The sequence below is a fragment of the Bos taurus genome, chromosome 1, assembly GCF_002263795.3.
Source record: "Bos taurus isolate L1 Dominette 01449 registration number 42190680 breed Hereford chromosome 1, ARS-UCD2.0, whole genome shotgun sequence".
Taxonomy (NCBI): domain Eukaryota; kingdom Metazoa; phylum Chordata; class Mammalia; order Artiodactyla; family Bovidae; genus Bos; species Bos taurus.
Window position 1 is genome coordinate 9,955,336 of NC_037328.1, and position 26,094 is coordinate 9,981,429.

Genomic DNA, 26,094 nt, shown 5'->3' on the forward strand with positions numbered 1-26,094 from the left:
CACCTGTGAAAATACTGCATTTGGTGGCACATGGGCTCATGGCCCAGTGGTCCATTACATTATCAAGGTCTGTTAGGTTTAGAAGGCAGAAGGCAAGGAAACCTGTGTGCAGTGGCTGTGTCTACTTAAATCTGGTTCATGACTGCATGTCTTATATATTCTTCACTTTAAGACATCTTTATGAACTGTATATGGTATAGCAAGAGGCAGTCATCTGCATGGGAAGTGCTCCACACTCTTGTCTCTCATGTATCACCCAATTCAATCCATCATCAGGCTTCCCCGGGTGGCTCAGACGGTAAAGAATCTGCCTGCAATGCAGGAGACCCAGGTTCGATCCCCAGATCAGGAAGATCTCCTGGAAAAGGAAATGGCAACCCACTCCAGTATTCTTGCCTGAGGACAGAGGAGCCTGGCGGGTCACAAAGGGTCGCAAAGAGTCGGACATGACTGAGTGACTAATGCTCAATCAGTCATCAGGTCTCAGGGCTTCCATTTCCCAGATATTCCAGGAATCTCTTCTCCCCTCTGCTTCCTAAGGAGACTTTGTTCCTCTTTATCTGTTCATGCGAGTATCTGGCATAGCAGGAAGACTCCATACACATGTGGGGAGTGGTTGAAAGAATAAGAGCAAGGCAGTCCACTGCCATATAAAGAGCTCTGGGATGAAAATTAGGACTGCTTGGCTTTGTTCCTTACAGCAAAACTAGCTGCTGCTGCTGCTAAGTCACTTCAGTCGTGTCCGACTCTGTGCGACCCCATAGACGGCAGCCCACCAGGCTCCCCCGTCCCTGGGATTCTCCAGGCAAGAACACTGGAGTGGGTTGCCATTTCCTTCTCCGATGCAGGAAAGTGAAAAGTGAAAGTGAAGTCGCTCAGTCGTGTCCGACTCTTAGCGACCCCATGGACTGCAGGCCACCAGGCTCCTCTGTCCATGGGATTTTCCAGGCAAAAGTACTGGAGTGGGGTGCCATTGCCTTCTCCAAAACTAGCTAGAAGGTAGTTATTTTTGACTCTCAAGGATTTGATTTTTTTCATCTGCAAAAAGTGAGTTGGCTTTTATTTCACAAAAACATCCTCTAGGTCAAAAAACTCTTATATGCATCTAAGAAGTAGTAAAAAATCATTACTATTCTCTTGAATTGATTGTATTCATTAAAAAAAAAAGAACGGTTCTCTTTTGCTGAGTACGATCAAATTCTTTGATTATTTTATTGTCTTTAGTCTTCTATGCCTGGAGACAGTTGACCTTCAAAATCTCTCTCTTTTTTTAATTAATTTTGATTGGAGTATCATTGATTTACAATGTTGTGTGAGTTTCTGCTATATAGCAAAGTGAATCAGCTATATGTGTACATACATCCCCTCTTTTTTTATTTCCTTTTCATTTAGATCACCACAGAGCACTGAGTAGAGTTCCCTTAGCCATACAGTAGGTTTTCATCAAAATCTCTTTTTGTTTATTATCCCATACATGCCTCTAAAATCCTTGGAGGCAGATACCACGTATCCCTCAATTTTGCATCCTCGCACCCAGAATAGTCCAGCACATGGTGATAACCTATATATATATTTCCTGAATAAAGCAATGACTGTTCATTATGTAGCAATTGCACTTCAAAATTACATAGGGACTTACCTGGTGCCAAAGTGGATAATAATCGCTTGCCAATGCAGGGGACAGTGGCTTGATCCCTGGTCTGGGAAGATTCCACATGCCAGGGGAGCAACTAAGCCCTTGTGCTACAGCTACTGAGCTCTAGAGCCTAAAAGCCACAAGTACTGAAACCTGCACACCTAGAGCCTGTGCTCCGCAGCAGGAGAAGCCACCAAAATGAGAAACCTGTGCCCTGCCACAAGGAGTAGCCCCCATCCACTGCAGCTAGAGAAAGCCCAGGCAAACCAGTTAAGATCCTTGCAGCCACAATACATAAATAAACATTTTAAAGTAATACATCAATTGATTTGAGAGAATAGCATTGGAACATGTCTATTACCATATGTGAAACAGATCACTAGTCCAAGTTCGATGCATGAAGCGGGGCACTCAAAGTGGGTGCACTGGGACAGAGGGAGGGGATGCCGAGAGAGATGGGAGGGGGTTCAGGATGGGGACACATGTACACCCATGGCTGATTCATGTCAATGAATGGCAAAAACCACTACAATATGGTAAAGTAATGAGCCTCCAATTAAAATAAATTGATCATTTTTTTAAGTAATACATTAAAGAAAACATTTCATGTCTATAAATAAAATTAAATTGCAGGCATAATGACTGAGGAATAAATCAAACATTTCAAGACCATGACTGGAAATTTCAACCAACTTGAAATTCTATTTTTTTCAATTCTATTTTTCCAAATATTATTGCTAAATAAACAATGAAATGAATGATATTTGTGAATATTGCACAAAAGTGTTCTGGTAACTTCTGTAATTATGAATGACTGTGTTTAAATTTTGACTTACAGTGTGTTATGCTGTGCTGTCTCGGAGCTAGACTGACAATGAGTCAGATCATGGCATTGGGAATGTACACGGTATACAGAATATGTCAAGTAATGTAGTTCTTCACTCAGATTCCTATTTTTCTAAATTAAAGTTAAATATGTTCATGTGTTCACATGCTCAGTCATGGACTCTAGCCCACCAGTCTCCTCTGTCCTTTGGATTCTCCTGGCAAGAATACTGGAGTGGGTTGCCATTTCCTCCTCCAGGAATCTTTCCAACCTAGGGATCGAACCTGAGTCTCCTGCATTGGCAGGTGGATTCTTTACCACTAGCGCCACCTGGGAAGCCCAATATGTTCATATATGATCATACATATGTGGTCAAACAATTAATTGATATTATTAATATTTATTATATGGATTTTGTCTTCACTGAACTCACTTTTTCATACTGTTCATACTGTTCAGATGGCTGAATGGCATCACTGACTCGATGGACGTGAGTCTGAGTGAACTCCAGGAGTTGGTGATAGACAGGGAGGCCTGGCATGCTGCGATTCATGGGGTCGCAAAGAGTCTTACACGACTGAGCGACTGAACTGAACTGAACTGAACTAAACTCACTTATAAATCTAACATAGGAATTGGGCACTTGTTCAGAAAATTTGATAAGTGGAGATAAATGCAAACCAAACAATTCTCAAAGGGTACTTTTTGACTTGAGTTATTCTTGGTTTCCTCATCAATCAAATCAAGATATCATGCAGGTCACCCTACCATTCACAACACATCCAAGACCATTTTTTATTCTCATTTTGTATATATCTTTGACGTGTAGTCAATGAAGGGATTCTTTCAAAGGTCTCTCACTGAATCATAAAAGTTTAATTCTACATAACACAGAAGATGAATAATCTCACTTTAGTAGAAGGGAATGCAGGCTCATGCATTCTTGGTTCTGGTATGGTTTTATGAAACATTTTCCCAGCAGTCTCAGAGTGCCTGTATGCTCCTAGGAACTGCTATTTGCTCATTATGTATTTCTTTTTGTTTACCCAGTTAGCTTATTGTGGCAAAAGAGTAGTATTAGGTAAGATTCAGAGAAGGCAATGGCACCCCACTCCAATACTCTTGCCTGGCAAATCCCATGGACGGAGGAGCCTGGTAGGCTGCAGTCCATGGGGTCGCTAAGAGCCGGACACGACTGAGCGACTTCACTTTCACTTTTCATTTTCATGCATTGGAGAAGGAATGGCAACCCACTCCAGTGTTCTTGCCTGGAGAATCCCAGGGATGGAGGGAGCCTGGTGGGCTGCCATCTACGGGGTCGCACAGAGTCAGTCACGACTGAAGTGACTTAGCAGCAGCAGCAGCAGGTAAGATTAGGTCAAATAGTATATTTCTCTCTCACACACACACACTTTAAAATAAGAGATTTTAATAATTTTTTTTAAATAGTTTGCTTCTGTCTCATGTAAAGGAAATCTAGAGATAGGCAATTGGGAGTGATATAACATCTTCATGTAGTTACTAGAGATGCCTACTTCATCAAATTCATACCTCCCCCATCTCTAGGTGAACTAGCCTCATGGTCCTACATGGAGACTAGAACTCAGCCATCACACCCACATTACAGAAAACAAGATGGCGGGTAAGATAAGGAAGAAGGGGCAAAAACCCCAACCTAGCCGTCTTTAAGGATCATTTAAGGAAATCTTATGTGATTTCACAAAACATTTTACTTACAACGCTTTTCCAGAACTTTACCACATAAAAAGAGAACTTTCAAGAGTATCTAGAAAAAAAAGTATTTATTTCAGCATGTACCCAGTTAACTTACATCAAGAGTTCTTTTACCAAGGAAAATGTAGAGAATAGATAATGAGGTAGACAATTGTCTACCACAGGGACTGAGACATAAATGAAGTGAATTTAAACATTTAGGGGAAAAAATTAGTTTCTAATTTTATTATTCTGAGGACAACAGAGAAATTACCTGTAAAATCCCAAGAAAGAAGATAGGTTGAATGATGTTATTAGAGAGAGGGACTAAATGGGAAAAAAAAGGCAACATAAATATCTTTGTCATGTCTGAATTTTACAGGAATTTTTTTTGCAAGTTATATGGACTTATTGGGAAAATCATATGGATTGATGTTTCTGCTCTTCATAAGCATTTTATACGTTGAATTGTAATAATATTTAGCAATAACTTACTGAAATTATAGTCATCTTATTTTACATATTTTGTATATGTAGATAGATACAGATGAAGATATATTTAGTTCTTAATTGTTTTTAATAAAAGGGACAGAACTAAATACTCTCCATATTGAAAACCATACTCAATTGAGCATGTTTTTCAGTTCTTACTCTTCTATATTGATTTATCAAAGCAACAAGGAGGAAAATGTACATTTTTAAATTAAGCAAGTTTTGCTGAAGTTATATGCCTTACAAACTGCAGATAGGAGTAAAATAAAATATGAGTTTTGAAGATTTTGAGCATGAAAATGTTGTATTACATATTTTAATGCACTGGCCAAAAGAGTAATTATCGAGCAAATAAATGAGTCAGGAGAAAAATTTTACCAAGTTTTATCCTTCTCATGTGTGCTTTTTACTTTCAGCCCAGGAGTTGGAATGATTTTCTTTTTTCATAATTTAATTAATCACTTTGTGCATTAGTTCCCTGGTGGCTCAGTGGTAAAGAATTTGCCTGCCATTGCAGGAGATGCTGGTTTGACCCCTGGGTCAGGAAGATCCCCCAGAGAAGGGAATGGCAACCTGCTCCAATATTCTTGCCTGGGAAATCCCATGGACAGAGAAGCCTTGTGGGCTATATAGTCCATATGGTTGCAAAGAGTCAAACACAACTTAGTAACTAAAAAAACAAAAAGCAAATTAATCACTATGGATTATTATAAATAAATAAGATTATTTAATATTTCCTTCAACAGAAAGATAAAATGATTTTGCTGCATTTATGACTTATTTTTCATTATAATAGGAAATTAACTCATCTTAAGTTTATTCTTTTGAAGTTGTAGTTATTCCAGAAAAATCTCTTCTAAAAGTTTTCTCTCTCACTTAACGTACTTCTTAAAATCTCTTATGTTCATTTGAAAAGTTTCTCCTAATATTTTAAAATTCTGCCTGCATCTTTTACAGGCATCAAATATCTCTGTGGCTTTTTTTTTTTTTTTTTTTTCTATTTAATAGGACATGACACGAGTTAGTTGGTGTCCCTGGTGGCTCAGACAATGAAGAATCTGCCTGCAATGCAGGAAACCCGGATTTGATCCCTAGTTTGGGAAGACCTGTGGAGACGGGAACGGCAACCCACGCCAGTAATCCTTGCCTGGAGAATTCCATGGTCAGAGGAGTCTGGTGGGCTACAGTCAATAGGATCCCAAAGAGTGGACACAGTTGAGAGACTGATCGCTCAGTCGTGTCCTGTAGCCCGCATTGCGTGGAACCCGGGTCTCCAGCTCTGCAAGCAGATTCTTTACCGTCTGAGGGAAGTGAAAGTGAAGGTGAAAGTCGCTCGGTACTGTCCGACTTTTTGTGACCCCATGGACTACAGTCCATGGAATTCTCCAGGCCAGAATACTGGAGTGGGTAGCCTTTCCCTTCTCCAGGGGATCTGCCCAATCCAGGGATGGAACCCAGGTCTCCCTCATTGAAGGTGGATTCTTTACCAGCTGAGCCATCAGGCAAGCCCAAGAATACTAGAATGGGTAGCCTATCGCTTCTCCAGCAGATCTTCCCGACCCAGGAATTGAACCAGGGTCTCTTGCATTGCAGGCCGATTCTTTATCAACTGAGCTATCAGGAAAGCCCCAAGTCACCAGGGAAGCTCCTATTTAATGGGGACTGATGTAATTAAATTATCACGTGGTATATTCATAAGTCTTTTATATTATGCTATTTTATAAAATGAATTTGTATGTCAGAGAAAGAAGAGAAATAACCTAATGGCATTCTTTTCATATTTACTATTTACTGTAAACATTAATAGTAAAACCACGTCAAGATATATGTATTTTTAAGTTGGTGTATAGCAGTACTGAGGTTTAAATGTGTTGTAAATATTATTGTAACAATCACAACATTATCAGTATCCTTTTTACTTATGAAAAGCTACTTGTGGAATAAAATATATTAACTCTGAGCCTTGTTATAAACCCCCGTCTCCCAGTACATCAGAGCCACTACAAGTACATTTAATATCTTGATTATAAAGTCTCATTTTGGTACACATTTCAATCTATAATTTTCTTCAAAAATTTTCCATTGTCAGCAAAGGATCAAAAATCATCCACGGAGCTAAACAATACACACTGATATTTATATGCATCTGCAAAGATTTTTGGAGAACAGAGAAGAAAGCTTGTGGGATGTGTTTCCTCTTGACACCAACCAATTCTCATATTGTTCCTCTTGACACCAACCAATTCTCATATTAACTGGGGAGGTCCTATAATTCTATTTAATTCTGACACACATCACCCAGCAGTCTCATCAGATTGCCCTCCTTGCAGATGTCAATCAAAAGTATTGAGTCCCCAAGTTTACTCACACTTCCACCCAACTTGACTACAAAGTCAGGGATCCCCACAGCCTCCTCCTTCAGGTCTGACTGTTAGAACAACTCATAGGACTTAGGAAAATGCTTTCAGTTCAGTTCAATTCAGTCACTCAGTCATGTCCAACTCTTTGGGACCCCATGAATCGCAGCATACCAGGCCTCCCTGTCCATCACTAACTCCCGGAATTCACTCAAACTCAGGTCCATCGAGTCAGTGATGCCATCCAACCATCGCATCCTCTGTCGTCCCCTTCTCCTCCTGCCCCCAATCCCTCCCAGCATCAGAGTCTTTTCCAATGAGTCAACTCTTCGCATCAGGTGGCCAAAGTACTGGAGTTTCAGCTTTAGCATTATTCCTTCCAAAGAAATCCCAGGACTGATCTCCTTTAGAATGGACTGGTTGGATCTCCTTGCAGTCCAAGGGACTCTCAAGAGTTTTCTCCAACATCACAGTTGAAAAGCATCAATTCTTCGGCGCTCAGCTTTCTTCACAGTCCAACTCTCACATCCATACATGACCACTGGAAAAACCATAGCCTTTGTTGGCAAAGTAATGTCTCTGCTTTTGAATATGCTATCTAGGTTGGTCATAATTTTCCTTCCAAGGAGTAAGTGTCTTTTAATTTCATGGCTGCAATCACCATCTGCAGTGATTTTGGAGCCCCAAGAAAGAAAGTCTGACACTGTTTCCACTGTTTCCCTATTTCCCATGAAGTGATGGAACCAGATGCCATGATCTTAGTTTTCTGAATGTTGAGCTTTAAGCCAACTTTTTCACTCTCCTCTTTCACTTTCATCAAGAGGCTTTTTAGTTCCTCTTCACTTTCGGCCATAAGGGTGGTGTCATCTGCATATCTGAGGTTGTTGATATTTCTCCCAGCAATCTTGATTCCAGCTTGTGCTTCTTCCAGCCCGGCGTTTCTCATGATGTACTCTGCATATAAGTTAAATAAGCAGGGTGACAATATCCAGCCTTGGCGTACTCCTTTTCCTATTTGGAAAATGCTTTACTTGCCATTTATTACCAGTTGACTATAAAGGATACAACTCATGAACAGTCAGAGGGGAGGAATGTGATGCATAGAGCAAAGCATTGGGTGAGGGGAAGTGGAGTTGCAGAGCTGCTGTGCCCTCTTCAGGCCCACCACCATCCCAGCACCATGATGTGTTCACCAACATGGAAGCTCTCTGAACCCCCATAAAAAAGGGGATTTTAATGGAGGTTTCCTTTGTGGGCACGATTGATGACGTTGTTGTTGTTCAGTCACTCAGTCATGTCGGACTCTGCAATCCCATGGACTGCATGCAGCACGCCAGGCTTCCCTGTCCTTCACTATCTCCTGGCGTTTGCTCAAACTCATTTCCATTGAGTGGATGATGCCACCAACTGTCTCATCCTCTGTCCCCTTCTCCTCTGGCCCTCAGTCTTTCACAGCATCAGGGTCTTTTCAATGTGTCGGCTCTTCGAATCAGGTGGCCAAAGTATTAGAGCTTCAGCTTCAGCATCAGTCCGTCCAATGAATATTGAGGGCTGCTTTCCTTTAGGATGGACTGAAGTTTGATCTCCTTGAAGTTCAAGGACCCTCAAAGGTCTTCTCCAGTCATTCGTAGAGATGTGGATGGACCTGGAGAATGTCATACAGAGTGAAGTAAGTCAGAAAAACAAACGTTGGGTACTAATGCATATGTGTGGAATCTACGAAATGGTATAGATGATCCTATTTGCAAAGGACAAATTAAAGACAGACCTGGAGAACAAGCATATAGGTACCAAGAGGGAAAGGGAGGGTGGGAGGAATTGAGAGACTGGGATCAACACATACACACTATTGATACTATATTAAAAATAGACCACTGATGAGAACATACTGTATAGCACAGGGAACTCGACTTAGTTCACTGTGGTGACCTGGGCTATAAGTCCAAAAGGCAAGGGATATATGTATATGTATAACTGACCAATTTTGCTTTACAGAAGAAATTAACACAACATTGTAAAGAAGCTATGCTCCAATAAAAATTAATTCAAAAAGAAAAAAAACAGTATTTACCACTGATGGTTAACTCAGTCTCTAGCCTCTCATCCCTTCTCTGGAGGTCAGAATTGGGACTGAACGTTCCAACCCTCTAATTATGCTTTGGTCTTTCTGGAGACCAGACCCCCTGTTTAAGGTTTCTAGGGGCCACCAGGGATCTCTTTAGCATACAAAAGACACTTCAGTCACTTCAGAGATTCTGAAGGTTTTAAAAACTGTGTGTCAAGAGCCTGGGACAAAGCCCAAATGTTTACTTTTTATTTATTACACCACAGTGTTAGCCGTCACCACTCATGCTCTGTGGTGAAATGAGGCTTCCCTGGTGGCTCAGACAGTAAAGAATCCGCCTGTAGCGGGAAAGACTTGGGTTCAGTCCCTGGGTTGGGAAGATCCCCTGGAGAAGGGAATGGCAACCCACTCCAATATTCTTGCCTGGAGAATTCCATGGACAGACGAGCCTGGAGGGCTACAGTACTTGGGGTCACACAGAGTCTAACACTTTCACTTTTCAGTACAAATTGTCTTGCCTATGCTGCTGCCGCTGCCGCTAAGTCACTTCAGTCGTGTCCGAGTCTGTGCGACCCCATAGACAGCAGACCACCAGGCTCCGCCGTCCCTGGGATATGCTAGTGCTTGCTTTGCTACCATTTTGTTACTGCCATGTTTCACAAAACATCATCTACGGAAAGGCAGCATTAATTTATTCACAAGTGAATTAAATCAGAACTCAGTACACTTATTCTATAAAGCACAGGATGGTAAATATTTTAGGGTTTGTGCCCACGTGGTCTCTGTCACAGCTGCTCTGCTTTGCCATTCTAGCATCAAAACAGTCAAACAACAGGTCAACAAATGATTTGGCTTTGTTCCAATCAAACTTTATTTTCTGAAACAACCAGTGGGCCCCATTTGGCTCATGGCCATAGTTCACCTTCCCTTAGACTAAATTGAGTAAAAAAGTCATTTGCTATAATAAATAACTATAATGGATGTTTAAAAGAAGAATTTGTTCACAAACCTTTGATATTTTGCCTGGTGAACTAAATGCTTTTGTTTAGTACCGAGCTCATGTGAAATTATGAAAAGCACGAAAGCATAATTACTTGTGAAACTGTAGAATTCATAAAAGGTGTTGCAGTAGTCCCCTGAAAATAGAAATTTCTCTTTGCATATATAAATATTTACATGAATTATGCTTTATAATCCAAAAAGTCATCAATTAAAATTAAAAAGAACAACACCAAAAAGAAGTTATATTTCTTTCTTTTCCAAAGAAAAATGCCCTTTCAGGTTTGATCTGAATAAGGGATTAACAGGTGCCTTTAGGAAATACTTTCATTAGAGAGAAAGAATTTTGTGGATTAGTCCCTAATAGTTTAATAAGTGTGGGTAAGGTTAGGGGCTTCCCTTATGGCTTAGCAGGTAAAGAATCTGCCTGCAATGCAAGAGACACAGGAGACAAGGGTTTGATCCCTGGGTCAGGAAGATCCCCTGGAGGAGGAAATGGCTACCTATTCCAGTATTCTTGCGTGGAGAATCCCATGGACAGAGGAGACTTGGAATGCTTCAATCAAAGGGTCGAAAAGAGTCAAACATGACTGAGTGACCAAGTGCAAAAGTTTAGCTTAATATGTGTATTAAAAATTTTGGACCAGTTTTAATATGTATATCTTCCCTGGTGGCTCAGACGGTAAAGCGTCTGCCTACAGTGCGGGAGACCTGGGTTTGATCCCTGGGTCAGGAAAATCCTCTGAAGAAGGAAATGACAACCCACTCCAGTACTCTTGCCTGGAAAATCCCATGGACGGAGGAGCGTAGTAGGCTACAGTCCATGGGGTCACAAAGAGTTGGACACGACTGAGCGACTTCATTTCACTTCACTTTAATATGTATAAGAAAAGCTCAAAATCACAGGAGATATATATATATATAGTATATAAATGACACAGTTTTTCCCTAAAAACACAGTAATATTGAAAACTATGTTTTTAAGGTTATTCATCCATTTTTAATCTCTTCCATAAGGATGTTTTTATAATGTACTTTAAAAAATCACTTTACAGTTTAAACAATACCATATACTGCAATATTTTGGGTTTTTTAGAGTAGATGCACATTTCCTTATTCCTCCCTCTGAGTACTTTAAAACCCTTGATATTACATATAAAACAAACAAGAAAATTCTGAAAGGTGAAGAAAAGAAGGCAGAACAGCCAGGAACCCCATGGGCTGAAGACCAACACAATAGTGAGCTCCCTGGGTTTTCTTTTCGCCTCATTTCTCCCAGGTTTATAGGTAAAGAAACTGACAACCCATAGATACCAATGGAAGCAGATAAAAACCCCAACAAAAACCTGATCTCTTCAGTCAAAGGACCCAGAAAGAAACAGTCTAGCAAAACAGAAAATTCTTAGACAGTAACAACTGGGCTAATTTAACTATAGCCAAACACCATCAGGGAAAAAAAAACAAACCACTCCACCCAAGTGCCTATCAGGAAAGGTCAAGTGTGACGTCTAGACAGAACAGAAAAGCTGCAAAATGTATGGAGCAAAACACATAAAAGAGAAATACAGAAACCCAAAATTATAGCTGGAAACTTCAACATCCTTCACCAACAATTAGTAGAACCAGACAGAAACAAGGATATAGAATTGATTAACAAGGATATAGAAGAACTGAACAATATCATCAACCAACAAAATCTAATCAACATTTATAAAACACCCTATCCAGCAACAAGAAAATATACAGAGCCCAAAAACACACCCACAGAGCAAGCCAACTGATTTTTGACAAAGGTGCAAAAGCAGGGCAATGGAAGAAGGATAGTGTCTTCAATAAATGGTGCCAGAGTAGTTGGATATCAATGGGCAAAATAAATGAAGCTCAATCTAAATCTGACACCATGTACAAAATTAAGTCAAAATGGATCATAGATTTAAACATCAAACATAAAACTATAATGAAACATAAGAGAACCTTCAGAAACTAGGACTTAGAGAAGAGTTCTTAGACATGACAATAAAAGCACAGTTCATAAAAGAAAAAAATTGATAAATTGGACTTCATTAAAATGAAAAACTTTCACTTTTGCCAAAGACTCTATAAAGAGGATGAAAAGGCAAGCTGCAAGCTGGGAGAAAATACTTACAATTTACTTATCTGAGAAGGGACTCATATCCAGGATAACCAAAGAATTCTCAAAAATTCAACAGAAAAAACACAAACAATCCGATAAGAACGTGAGCAAAAGATAGGAAACATTTCACTGAAGAAGATATAGAAATGGCAAATCTGTTCATTAAAAAATGTTCAGCTTCACTAACTAAAGGGAAATGTAAATTAAGGTCACAATGAGATATCACTGCACACCTACTAAAATAGCTAAAATAAAAAATAATGGCAATGTCAAATGTTGGCAAGGATGTATAGAAACTGGATCTCCCCTACACTGCTAGTGGGAATGTAAAATAGTACTGTCAGTCTGGAAAATAGTTGGCAGTTTCTTTTAAAATAGAATATATGCTTGTATATCCTAGCAGTCCTACTTGTGAGCATTTATTCTGGAGAACTGAATACTTATGTCCACATAAAACCAGTATATAATTGTTCATAGCAGTTTTATAAATGGAAAAGGCAAAACTAGAAATAACCAAAATGTCCTATAATAAGTAACGGCTTAATAAACTAGGTTATAGCCATACTATTCTCAGTGAACTCCGGGAGTTGGTGATGGACAGGGAGGCCTGGCGTGCTGTGATTCATGGGGTCGCAAGGAGTCGGACACGACTGAGCGTCTGATCTGATCTGATCTGATGGAATATTACACAGTAATAAAAAGGAATGTATTGCTATACATGAAAGTCAAGATGGCTTCTAAGGACATCATGCTGAGTGAAGAAAAGACTGTTTTAGAAAGTCACATGCTATGTGATTCCATTTGTATAATACTCTTGAAATGGCAAAATTATAGAAATAGAGGACAGATTAGTGGTAGGGGTTATTGATGGTGGTAGGTGTGTGTATGACTATAAAGAAGGAACACAGGGAAATATTTTGTGGTAATGGAAGAGTACCTTGCTTACTGAATTGGTTGCATAAATCTATGCATGTGTTAAAATGACATAGAACCAATCATGAAAGTGAAAGTCACTCAGTCGTGTTCAACTCTTTGTGACCCCATGGATTACATAGTCCATGGAATTCTCCAGGCCAGAATACTGGAGTGGATAGCTGTTCCCTTCTCCAGGGGATCTTTCCAACCCAGGGATCTAATCCAGGTCTCCTGCATTGCAGGCAGATTCTTTACCAGCTGAGCTACTGGGGAAGCCCAAGAGTACTGGAGTGGGTAGCCTATCCCTTCTCTAGGGGATCTTCCCAAGCCAGGAATTGAACCGGGATCTCCTGTATTGCAGGCGGATTCTTTACCAGCTGAGCTACCAGGGAAGCCCTACACACACTTTATACCAATTGCAAGTTTCTAGTTTTAATGTTGTACTTGGCTATCTAGGGCTTCCCTGGTGGCTCAGAGGGTAAAGAATCCACCTGCAATGCCAGAGACTTGGGTTCGATCCCTGGGTTGGGAAGATCCCCTGGAGAAAGGAATGGTGACCCACTCCAGTATTCTGTCCTGGTGAATTCCATGGATAGAAAAGCCTGGCGGGCTACATGATTAAGCAACTTGCACTTTTCACTTTGACTACCTAAGATGTAACCTTTGGGGAAAACTTGGTGAAGGATACACATGACCTCTCTGCACGACTTTTGCAACTTCCTGGGAATCTAAAATTATTTCATATTAGAAGTTTAGAAAAGAAAAAATATGCAAACCTTGTAGTGCTTTCTTTCAAAAAAAATACATTCCCTAAATTTTTTCAAGGATTTTATGATGTCAAATTTCTCAACTTAATAGACTGTCTTTCCAACAGATGACTAAACCAAATACTTTATATACTGGAAGGTTACTGTTTATTTTTTAATTTAATAACTGAGTAAATAATGCTATAAATTTTATACTTGCCATGTTTTAAATAACTAACTTATAATTGCTAATGGGTATCAAAGTATCAAGGACATGAAAATCATGATTTAATCAAAAAACCTCTTAACACATTAATTGCAACCTCATTATTGACCTCAAGAGCAGACACTTTTGCTAGAGCTGATGACAAGAAAATAAAATGTGACTGATTTTCTACTTTTTTATATTTAAAGAGGAATTAATGAATATAAATATGCCTCAATTTGATGTCTTAGCTTCCGTAGCACACACTTTGGAAACTCTACGCCTAAATAATTGGGCCATTGATTATTTCTGGGACATGAATTAAGCCCTCCAATTTAATCTTATTTAGACCTAAAAATTACAATGAAAAATAGGTTTCCAGATCACTTTTTTTTTAATTTCACGTTATCTCCTTTGATAAATCTTTTTCCTTGAAAGGATTTATTTACTGAACTGCTAGACTCTGTCATTCTTTAATTGCTAATAGCCCATCCAAATATCTCATGTTCTACTTTCATAATTTACTAACAAAGTTAAAATTGTGTAGGAATACTTTAAAGGAGTCTATTGGAATGCATAATGGAGTATTCTGTTTGTTTTTTTTTAAGTGAGTGGGTGAAAGTCATAAAGAGAAGATTTCTACTGCAAAGCGTATATACAGATAGGTCCACAGTTCCTTATCTGCAATTCTGAAATCCTTAAAAAAAAAGAACCTGAAAAGTAAAGGTTTTATACAGTACAATTGGTGGCAAGCCTGGACCTGAATGAACCTGGGATTTTTTATAGCTTCCATGTCATCCAAGTGTTAATATTCAGAAATGTTCATGTGTTATGCCCCAGATGCTGGCTGTGGGAACATCATACAATATACAGTATATGTATATTCCCTTTCCAAAATCTGAACACTCCTGGCTTATGAACACACCTAGACCCAAGGACTTGGGATGGGAGATCATGGACCTGTCCTATAAAAGTACAGGATAGCTGTTTATATAGCACTTGAGAATAGGACCTTATTGACATGACCAGTGAATCCAGGAACACAGTTATTTCATGACATTGAATTCGAGAGGAGAGTCAGAAAAGCACCAAGCTGACCTTTATTTCATTAATAACCAAACTGGGGCATTGAGCAGCTTGCCCAAGGTCACCCAAGGCTACAGTTGGAATCATGGCAGTCTGGCTTTAGAAGTCATGCTTTTAAAGCACAGATTTTGTTACTAAAGACTTATCCTGAAAGCCTCCCCTGTCACAGCAGAATGAGACTGAATCTCTGAGATGAAAGCCCAAGGATTTTTTTAAAGTTCATACTCTTATGGATAAAATTCTAGGCTCCAGGAAACTGGCAGCCAGTTCAGTTCATGTTCCCCAAGTATGAAACTGGAGGATCCTTTTAAAGAGTAAAATCTACAATCCAAAAGAAAAACAAAACATGAGAACTAACCTCAGTTGATCCCCTACTGTGGGGTTCATCTGTCCAGTACTGACTTTGCACGCTGAAATACCAACCCACAAATTTTAACATAGGAGTAGATTCAGGAATCATTGAGCAAGCTCTGGCAGATATTGGAGGACAGAAGAGCCTGGAGCGCTGCAGTCCATGGGGTTCCAAAAAGTCAGACACAACTTAGTGACTGAACAACAACCACAGTAGACATTTAAGGAAAATGTCAAACAGATCAAAGTAAACAATCAACAAAAAGGAGCCTAGGCAGGACAGAGGAAATAGGAAAAAATAGTCTCAAAAAATATATTATCATGAGTACGTTAGAGATTAATAGAAGAAATTGCATCCATAAAAGCAAAAAAGGACACTATGAAAAAAAGGAAGTGAAATAAAGGATAAGATAGAGCACCTGGAAACAAAAAATACGATCGCTGAAATTCTAGAATTCAGTAAAATTTTAGAAGATAAAGTCAATGAAATTCCCCACAAAGTAATTCAAGAAAATAGGGATAAGAAAAATCAGAGAAGTTATCCAGGAGACTAAGAGGCTTATTTCAGAATAGGTTTCCAGAAAGAGAAGCAGAGAAAATGCTAGAAAGGAAATTATTAACTGAAAAACTTGAGTTTTGGGTTTTTTTTTTTTAACATTATTCTTAAGAACTTTCCTAAAAGGGCACTTTTCATATATTCATGGAACTGTATTTGAAAGGCTGAGGAATCCCTATGAGTCTTTTAAATAAATGTAATTTTGCTTTTCTCTTTTAGGGGCACAGCAATTGCTGGCATAGTATTTGGAATCGTGTTCATCATGGGGGTCATTGCTGGAATTGCCATATGTATCTGCATGTGCATGAAAAACAACCGTGGGACCCGGGTGGGTGTCATCAGGACCACCCACATCAATGCCATCTCCTCTTACCCTGGTACGCAATACTGCTTACTCATTCTGAAGGAGGAGTCAGATGTGTTAGTTGTGCTCTGGTTCTGGGAGAGAAGAATCATTAAAGATTCTCACTGGAATAATCCCCAAGTATGTAGGATGCTTCTTAGTTAATGTAGATTGAAGCTCTAACTTTCAGTGGAGGTTACTTAGATCTGCATTATAATATCTACCTCCTATTTGAGGATATTCATATGTTCAATGGTTGTATTATTGACTACAATTGCCAACCTGCCGTAGTTAAGAGAAATAGACAATTCACACCTACTGTGTCTATCTGCCAGTGAGTTTTGACAAATAATTATCCAGAAAGAACAAGTTACATGTCTGACTAAACTGGCATCTGATTCAACAGGTATGTGTGTCTAGAAAAAAAGTATTGAAGAGAGTTTTTATGTGTCCTCTTTATGCAAGAAAATGGTTTTAACATAACACTAAAATTATCAGCAAAGAGAAACCATAATTTTTAGTAATTTGACAAGTATTTGTTGAGAATCTTCCAGAAATTCCACATATAAATATATTGTACACATATGAATTCACAAACAAAGTGCTGTTTCACTTTCAATATAGTATTTTTAAGTCTATATGTAGATAGCTCAGCTGGTAAAGAATCTGCCTGCAATGTAGGAGACCCCAGTTCAATCCCTGAGTCGGGAAGATCCCCTGGAGAAGGGATAGGCTACCCACTCCAGTATTCTTGCCTGGAGAATTCCATTGACAGAGGAGACTGACGGGCCCCAGTCCATGGGGCTGCAAAGAGTAGAACATAACTGAGTGACTTTCACTTAAATATATATACATATATATATTTAGACATATATATATATTTAGACATATATATATATATATATATATACACACATATATATGTATACACACACACACAAACACACACACACACATATAGGGATTCCCTGGTGGCTTAGACGGTAAAGAGTCTGCCCTCAATGTGGGAGACCTGGATTCAATCCCTGGGTCAGGAAGATTCCCTGGAGAAGGAAATGGCAACCCACTCCAGTATTCTTGCCTGGAAAATCCCATGGATGGAGGAGCCGGGTGGGCTACAGTCCATGAGGTCCGAAAGAGTCTGACATGACTGAGCGACTTCACTTTCACTTTTCATACACTCATGTCCTCTCTCTCACCCCTTACAGCAAAGGAAGAAGGTAGTTTCTACATCTGGTCTGCCCTGTGTATCAATTCCCTAACAACGTCTCTCCTTTCTTAATCTTTTACCTATCACAGTCGCCTTGAGGGAGCAAATTTCAGATGAACATCAGCATGATCGTTTCCTCTGAAGTCTTTTGTTAGTTCTCCCCCTTCTCCAGTATCTCCGTGTTAGAGTGCCTCAAGTCTCACTCTTGTGTCTTCTATCCTGTATCCAGACTTACTTCTTTAGGTGTATCAATTGGCCTCATGATATTAAGGACCATGTATCTCCAGTCTAAACCTCCTTCCTGAATTTCACACTCATTTGACCCCACTGCCTGTTGAACTATCCACTTGGATGTCTAACAGATAGATCTCAAATGTAACATGTCTGAATCTGTACTTCTGATCATCCGGCTAGACACTCCTCCACTCATCCTTTACCATCTTAACTGATGGCATCGCCAGCTGTCCAGCGGCTCAGGCCAAAAACCTTGGCGTCATCCTGGACTCCTCTCTTTCCCTGACATCTGCATGCAGTCTACCAGGAAAACTTCTCAGCTCCACCTTCAGAATGTAAACAGTATATATGACTACTTCTCACCATTCCTTCTCTGGTGGGAGCCACCATCAACTCTCATTTCCACGACTGTGATATCCTAGCTGCTCTGCCAGCATCCACTTGTGCCCCCTAGGGGTCTATTCTAAACACAGTAGCAGACTGAACCCATTTAAGATGATTAAATGTCAGATCATATCACTTCTCTGCTCAGAATCTTTCAGTGGCTCCCCATGTCCCCAGAGGAAGAGTCAAAGCCAGTGGTTTCTCATTTTATCCAAAAAGTTGATTCTTTACCAGGGCCCTCAAGCCAGTACTTGAATTGGCTCCTGTTTTTTACTTCTCTGACTTCACTTCTTTCTCCCTCTCACCACCTGGCTCCACTCACACTTTTTCTTGCTGTTCTATGAACACACGAGGCACGCTCTTATCTTAGGGTTTGCCTAGAACACTGAATCTCTTACTTAGTTCAGTTCAGTTCCTCAGTCATGTCCGACGCTGCGATCCCATGGACCACAGCACGCCAGGCCTCCCTGTCCGTCACCAACTCCCAGAGTTTACTCAAACTCATGTCTGTTGAGTCGGTGATGCCATCTAACTATCTCATCCTCTGTCGTCCCCTTCTCCTCCCGCCTTCAATCTTTCCCAGCATCAGGTCGTTTCAAATGAGTCAGCTCTTCGCATCAGGTGGCCAAAGTATTGGACCTTCAGCATCAGTCCTTCCAATGAATATTCAGGACTGATTTCCTTTAGGATGGACTGGTTGGATCTCCTTACTGTCCCAGGGACTCTTAAGAGTCTTCTCCAACACCACAGTTCAAAAGCATCAATGCTTTACTTAATTCAAGTCTTTGTTAAAGGTCATTTTATGAATGAGGCCTTCCTCAGTCACCCTCAAGATTGTAAGGCGTCTCACCTCCCACATGAACCCATCCTTTTGCTCTACTCCTTGTCCAGCATGCTTCATTTAACCTTCTAAGATATCATATAGTTCACCTAATGGTTATGTTTATTATTTATTGTTCTTCCCCTCTTCCTAGAACATTAGCTCCATGAGGCAGGCATTGTTGTCAATTTTATTTACGTCTCAATCCCAAGCGTACAAGACCAGAACTGGCATGTAACAGGCACTCAGTAGATATGGCTGAATGAATGAATGCCATGACAAAATCTGATTTAATTGTATTAATACCTAGACAATTAACCTTAAATTCCACCCTGGAATATACTATACTTTTTACTCACTACAAACTGCTACTGCTAAGTCACTTCAGTCGTGTCCAACTCTGTGTGACCCCATAGACAGCAGCCCACCAGGCTCCCCTGTCCCCGGGATTCTCCAGGCAAGAACACGAGTGGGTTACCATTTCCTTCTCCAATGCATGAAAGTGAAAAGTGAAAGTGAAGTCTCCCAGTTGTGTCCGACTCTTAGCGACCCCATGGACTGCAGCCTACCAGGCTCCTCCACCCATGGGATTTTCCAGGCAAGAGTACTGGAGTGGGGTGCCATTGCCTTCTCCAACTCACTACAAAAGCAATTCATAATTCTGAAACTTCCCATTTACTAAGATTATGGTTAGGGTTAATATGACCATGTTAAAACTATAGTATAAGAAAAAAATAGGGGGGATTTTCTTTTTAATTTTTCAAATCTCCCCATTTTTACTGGCCAACCCATAACCCAAGAGAAGAGGAGAGTCTGACAGAGACATTAAATCAAAGAAGATGAGGAGAAACACCTTGTAGATAATATTCCAGATTCACTTTCCTTGATAAAAAAAAAGGATCATTAAAATTAATTTTTAAAACATTTAAAAATATTCTTTATAAAATTAAACTAGAAAAAGTAAAATGTTTTAATGTGATGTTTTGCCTTCTTGGGTCTGAGATTCCTCTTCCACCCATGGAAATGTGTTTTAAACACTTTATTCTACCAGCATTATTTATGCTGGCAGATCACAGTGCCATGTTGCCTTTTCAGTAAATGCGTTGTTCTGGGAACTGAATAATGCAGAAAACATAATAAGCCTTATGGTGGACGCATTTTCACTGTAAAAAGACTAGGCCCTCAAAAACATAATTTGCTTGATTACTTCTCATTTCCTTCATAAAGTCACTAATTAAGCTTTCACTTAAAGGATCAGGAAACAACACAGAGTAATATTGAATGCTTTTCAAAAATCTCTCATTCAGTGGATGTATACAATGACTTCACCCACAGTAATTAATTAACCCTGTGATAATTGAATAACCCCTCAAGTTATGACATAGTCCTACAGCTGGGAGGCCCCATAAATGAGTAGAAAATAGTTTAGTCAAGGTTAGTGTATCTCTTGTTGAAAGTACTTAGTGGGGAACCCTGCAGTGAACATTATTATTCTGCACTGGGAGGAGATTACCAAGGAAAAGTGATCTGCCACATCCAACCCTTTGTTGCACAGTGACCTTTTGAAATAGTTTTGTATTCCTGCCACCTTGCATGTCCTGAGCCTTGTTTAATTACAACTATTTTAAAAACCATCAGTGTGAAAATAAGAATTATTTATCAAGTCTTAAATTTCCATGACTTTTCCAAACCTCAGTATAAACAAAAGAAAGTGATTATGTTAACCTCCTTTTAAAAAATGGGTTTGGATAATGCATATATGAAAGGAAATAATATGGATAAAACATAAGAAAAAGGCTTGTCAAAGATATAAAAATTAAACGCCAATGAAAGGAAAACTAGGGATTATAATGCTATCAAGAAAATGGAGATTTGAAGTATCAATACATTTTAGAGTCCTTAATGGTAGTTAGGTAGGTAGATTATTGATTCACTGATTGATTGATACATAGCAGATAGACAGATGGATGATAATGCTAATGATGAAGTTAGATAGGTAGATAGATTATTAAACAATTTTTTTCACTGTGACTCATGTACTCAACAAAGGATTTGGTGATAGAGGATGGTCTCTTCCAATTGTATCTATTGTATCTTCCAATTGTATCTATCTAGTGAAATAAAAAGTAAGTTTTATGCTGGAAGTGATTTTGAGGAGTTTGTAATTAAGGAGAAAGAAAAAAAAAAATCATGAAACAGTAGTCTAGGAGAATGGAGAGGTGGTGAGATGCCTAATGCACAATTTCAGAGCAATGCCAAGGCCTCCACACTTAAGAATATAGTCATGCATTTAAAGTGAGATCAGTTGGCACAATTGTGCATTTTTCTCTAAGCATATTAAGCTCCTAGATACAGATGTAGGATAGCCAAAATGTTGGGTTGGAGTTTTGTCAAGCAGCGGGGAAAGAAGGAGATAAATTTGATGATAGATGCACAGAGATAATTTTATTGATGGACCATAAATCTAAGCTGAATGAAGAAAGACATGAAGACAGGAAGGTAGTGATGTCAGTTTAAATTAATCTGCTTAAGGCCGTCAGTAAATCAGAAATCCAGGTGAAAGTGAAAGTCACTCAGTTGTGTCCGACTCTTTGCAATCTCATGGACTGCACAGTCCATGGAATTCTCCAGGCCAGAATACTGGAGTGGGTAGCCTTTCCCTTCCCCAAGTGATCTTCCCAACCCAGGGATCGAACCCAGGTCTCCCGCATTGCAGGTAGATTCTTTACTAGCTGAGCCACAAGGGAAGTCCAAGATATATTGGGATGTATATTCTAGAAAGATAAGAAGTGTTGGTTAGATTACAATATGGTACCATCATTGATTACAATAAAAGGGAGAAAAAGACCTTTGAAGACAAAAGACCCAAAGGACTGAGAGGCAGGATTGTTGTTGTTCAGTGGCCAAGTCATGTCAGACTCTATATGACCCCACAGACTGCAGTACACCAGGCTTCCCTGTTCCTCAGCATTTCCCAGGGTTTGCCCGAGTTCATGTCCATTGAATTGGTGATTCCATCCTTATATTAAAAACTGATTAAAGAAGACAATCTAGGTGATAACTTTATTTAACACTTTATAAATTGGAAGGTTTTCATGAGGAGAACAATAAAATGGAAGAAAGGTAAGAAGCTTTTGTAGGATGAAGAATAAGAACAAAGAAAAGTAGAAACAGTCTGACTGGTTGGGGCCACACAGTCAACCTTGTTTGGATGAAGAGGAACCAGGAATGTTGAGTATAGAGTCCAGAGTGGGCTTGGTGTTTGGGGATTTTATGACTGGATATACTGAGTTTCTGATATACCGATGTATACTAGGACATGGATGTAAGTTTGCTGATACGGGAGCTCGAGTAGGAGTGGTTAGAAACCCAGTGTTTTCTGGGGCTAGAAATTTATTTCAACAAAGGGGTGTTGAAATCACTGAGAGAATGATACTATTAATAGAAGCTGTGATGCAAAGAAAGGCAATGAGCCTGATACTAAATCTTCAGTAGATGAGATTGTGGAGTAGAGAGGACCACACATATGGATAACAAGAAGGAGTAGAAAGGAGTATAATCTCTTAGAATGTGCTACAAAAGAGCTCAGGTTTTTAAAGACAGTTGTTTAAAAATGGCTCTGAGAGGAATGGATTAAGATGCGGTATATATTTAAATGAAATAATTATTCAGCCATATAAAGGAATGAAATAGTGCCATTTGCAGAGACCTGGATGGACCTAGAGGCTGTCATATGGAGTGAAGTAACCCAGAAAAAGAAAAAGAAATGTAATATTGCTTATATGTGGAGTCTGGAAAAATGGTACAGATGAACTTATTTACAAAGCAGAAATAGAGTCCCAGACATAGTGAACAAATGTATGGTTAGCAACGGGGGAAGGTGGGTGGGATGAACTGGGAGGTTGGGATTGACATATATATACTGCACATGTGCATGTTCAGTCGCTCAGTTGTGTCCAACTCTGTGATCCCATGGACTGTGATCCCACCGGGCTCCTCTGTTCACAAAATTCTGCAGGCAAGAATACTGTAGTGGGTTGCCACGCCCTCCTCCAGGGGATCTTCCCAAACCAGGGATTGAACCCAAGTCTTCTGCATTGGCAGGCAGTTTCTTTGCCACTGAGCCACCAGGGAAGCCCGTATCAATCTTTTTAACAACCTTCTTTTTAAATTAATTTAACAGGTGATAATCATGTTGCAATATATAAAAATAAGCAATGAAACTTCATCTATCCTACCAGATATTAATACCATTTAGAATCAATAATAACTAAAATTGGGTATTTGTGATTAAAAAATGATATGCCTTGGTCATTGAGACAGAATAAGTAGATTAAAATGTCTACGTGAAATTGCTATTAAAATTTCTACGTGAAAGTCTCTCAGTCGGATAGATGAAGTTTCATTGCTTATTTTTAAAAAATTAATAGTTTCAATTGAGATATAATTGACTTAACATTGTATAAGTTCAAGGTATACAATGTGTTGATTTGATAAATTTATATATTGCAACATGATTGTCACCTGTTAAATTAATTTAAAAAGAAGGTTGTTAAAAAGATTGATATGGGCTTCCCTGGTGGCTCAGTGGTAAAGAATCTGCCTGCCAATGCAAAAGACTTGGGTTCAATCCCTGGCTTGGGAAGATCCCCTGGAGGAGGGTGTTGCAACCCACTACAGTATTCTTGTCCATTGCGACTCCATGGACTGTACCCTACCAGGCTCCTTTGCCCATAGGATTTTGCAGGCAAGAATACTGGAGTGGGTTGACATTTCCTTCTCCAGGGGATCTTCCCAACCCAGGGATCAAACCTGTGTCTCCTGCATCTTTTGCATTGGCAATGGATTGTTTATTAAATTTTGGTGACAAAATCATGGATGATTTTACTCTGTTTCCAATTCTCTAAAATAATGTACAATTTTGATAACACCATGCATCTTTCATTACATTTGCTTTAGGGATGTTGTCCTGGGTGGATTAAAAAAAAATGATTAACTTTCTGCTATGAATTTCTTAGCATCCCCTGAATTTTGTAAAATTCTAGACAACTATACTGACATACATGGTAATGGCGTATTTTCACTGTTTAAAGAATTGGAATGATTGATTATGAAAGAATTTCAAAAGTGCATTTCCAGCTACATCCATGTATCTTTTAAAGATGATTTGACTTTAAGAGAAAGAAAAAAAAACCCATTAGAGTTAATCAGAAATTCTAAAATTGATACCCTGAAAAGTTTATTTCCTGGTGAAACCTTTTTATCTGTAAGAAGGAAAGATAGCACAGTTCACAGTTACACCAGGATTATTTCACAATGCCTTCCCATAGGTGGTACTGTAAAAGATGTGCCATGCTTATTTCATGATGGATATGGTCTTCAAATTCCTCAAAATACCATTCTTCAGCATTGTATTATCACTTTACCAAACTCAAAACCTATATGAATGGCTTCATATCTTAAATTCAAAACCTATATGAATGAAAGAACATGGCTTCGTATCTTAGATTTTCATGTTCAACATGAAGCTGTATAAACCAGAGGGAGTCTCACTGAAATGTCCTCCAGCAGTGTTTATGCAGATGGCAAAATATAAATGCTTTGTTACCGAAGCATAAAGGCACACCATGGCTTAATGACCAAGAAAGATGCAGAGTCAATCTGTAGATTCACCTGATGTGTGCCCCTCAAGTGGGAGGCAGGGAAAAGCTTCAACATATAAACAACTTAGAACCACGTACTTACATGAAACAGTTCAGTGGGAATCCAGCTGCAACTTTCTGTTTTACGTGGAGGGTGCATTGCTTGGCTTGGAGGAATTTTATTATACATCTCTCTGTCTCAGTCCTCCCGCATATAATGAAGCAAAGGAGTGGGTGTATGCAGAGGGAAGGTGTGTGTAGATTCAATGGGAGTTACTCCGTTTTCTTGTAGAAAACAAAGCTTGGAATAGCCCAGCCTCTGAGGGCCTAAAGCAGCCTTCTCCACAGAACTGTGTCCTCTGCTGTGAACTCTGGCCTGCTCAGCCCACAGGAGAGTTTCAGAGTCTTTCCTCACCAGGGTGTCTCTCAGAGGACAGCCCACTCAGTTCTGCACCTCCATCTTTTTCTGTGTCCGGTGACTCAATTCTTTCCTAAGCATAGATAGATCAGTAAATGGTTTGAATCACCAAGCTCCTGGTAAAGCGAGCCAAGTTAAAGAGATGTAGATGGGAAAAGAATCTTTAAAAGAAGTGAGTATATGGATAACAGGGGCTTACCCAGATGGCTCAGTGGTAAAGAATCTGCCTGCCAATGCAGGAGACTCAAGAGACGCAGGTTCAATCCTTGGATCAGGAAGATCCCCTGGAAGAGGAATGGCAACCCACTCCAGGCTTCTTGCATGGAAAACCTTATGGACAGAGGAGTCTGGTGGGCTAAAGTTCATTCAGAAGCAAAGAATTGGACATGACTGAGCCACTGAACACAAGATGTGTATAACTGATTCACTTTGCTGTACAGCAGAAACTAACACAATATTGTAAATCAACTATACTCCAATAGAAACTAATTTAAAAATTTTAAAACACAAATACAAAATAAAGAGATGCTGAAGAAACAGTTTGTGTTTGTGTATAGGGTGAAGTCCTATGTTTATTAATACATGCATATTGATCAGAATACTATCATAGTCTCATCAGTAAGAGTACAATTGAGAAGACATGTTGAGGTTTGTTGAAATGTTGCTTGTTCTTCTCTGCCATTCTAAAAGTGAAAGCTTGGCTGTTTATTCACATTATTATAGCACTAGTCTGTGGTTGGAGAAGGCAGTGGCACCCCACTCCAGTACTCTTGCCTGGAAAATCCCATGGGCGGAGGAGCCTGGTAGGCAGCAGTCCATGGGGTCGCTAGGAGTCGGACACGACTGAGCGACTTCACTTTCACTTTTCACTTTCATGCATTGGAGAAGGCAATGGCAACCCACTCCAGTGTTCTTGCCTGGAGAATCCCAGGGACCGGGGAGCCTGGTGGGCTGCCGTTTAT

At 39.5% G+C, this 26,094-nt stretch overlaps 1 protein-coding gene across 4 annotated transcripts in view; it reads left to right on the top strand.

The window, feature by feature from the left end:
* Window positions 1–26,094, top strand: part of CYYR1 (cysteine and tyrosine rich 1) — a 176,558-nt gene that overhangs the window by 85,746 nt on the left and 64,718 nt on the right. For 3 of the 4 annotated variants that reach the window (XR_009494501.1, XM_059886924.1, NM_001430774.2), the window contains exon 3: window positions 16,301–16,458. The exons of the other annotated variant lie outside the window; for it this stretch is intronic. Coding sequence is in view for 2 of the 3 variants with exons in the window: in XM_059886924.1 (XP_059742907.1) it covers window positions 16,301–16,458 (158 nt within the window). In the remaining variant the exon portion in view is untranslated. The remainder of the gene's footprint in view (window positions 1–16,300; window positions 16,459–26,094) is intronic. 4 annotated transcript variants of the gene reach the window in all.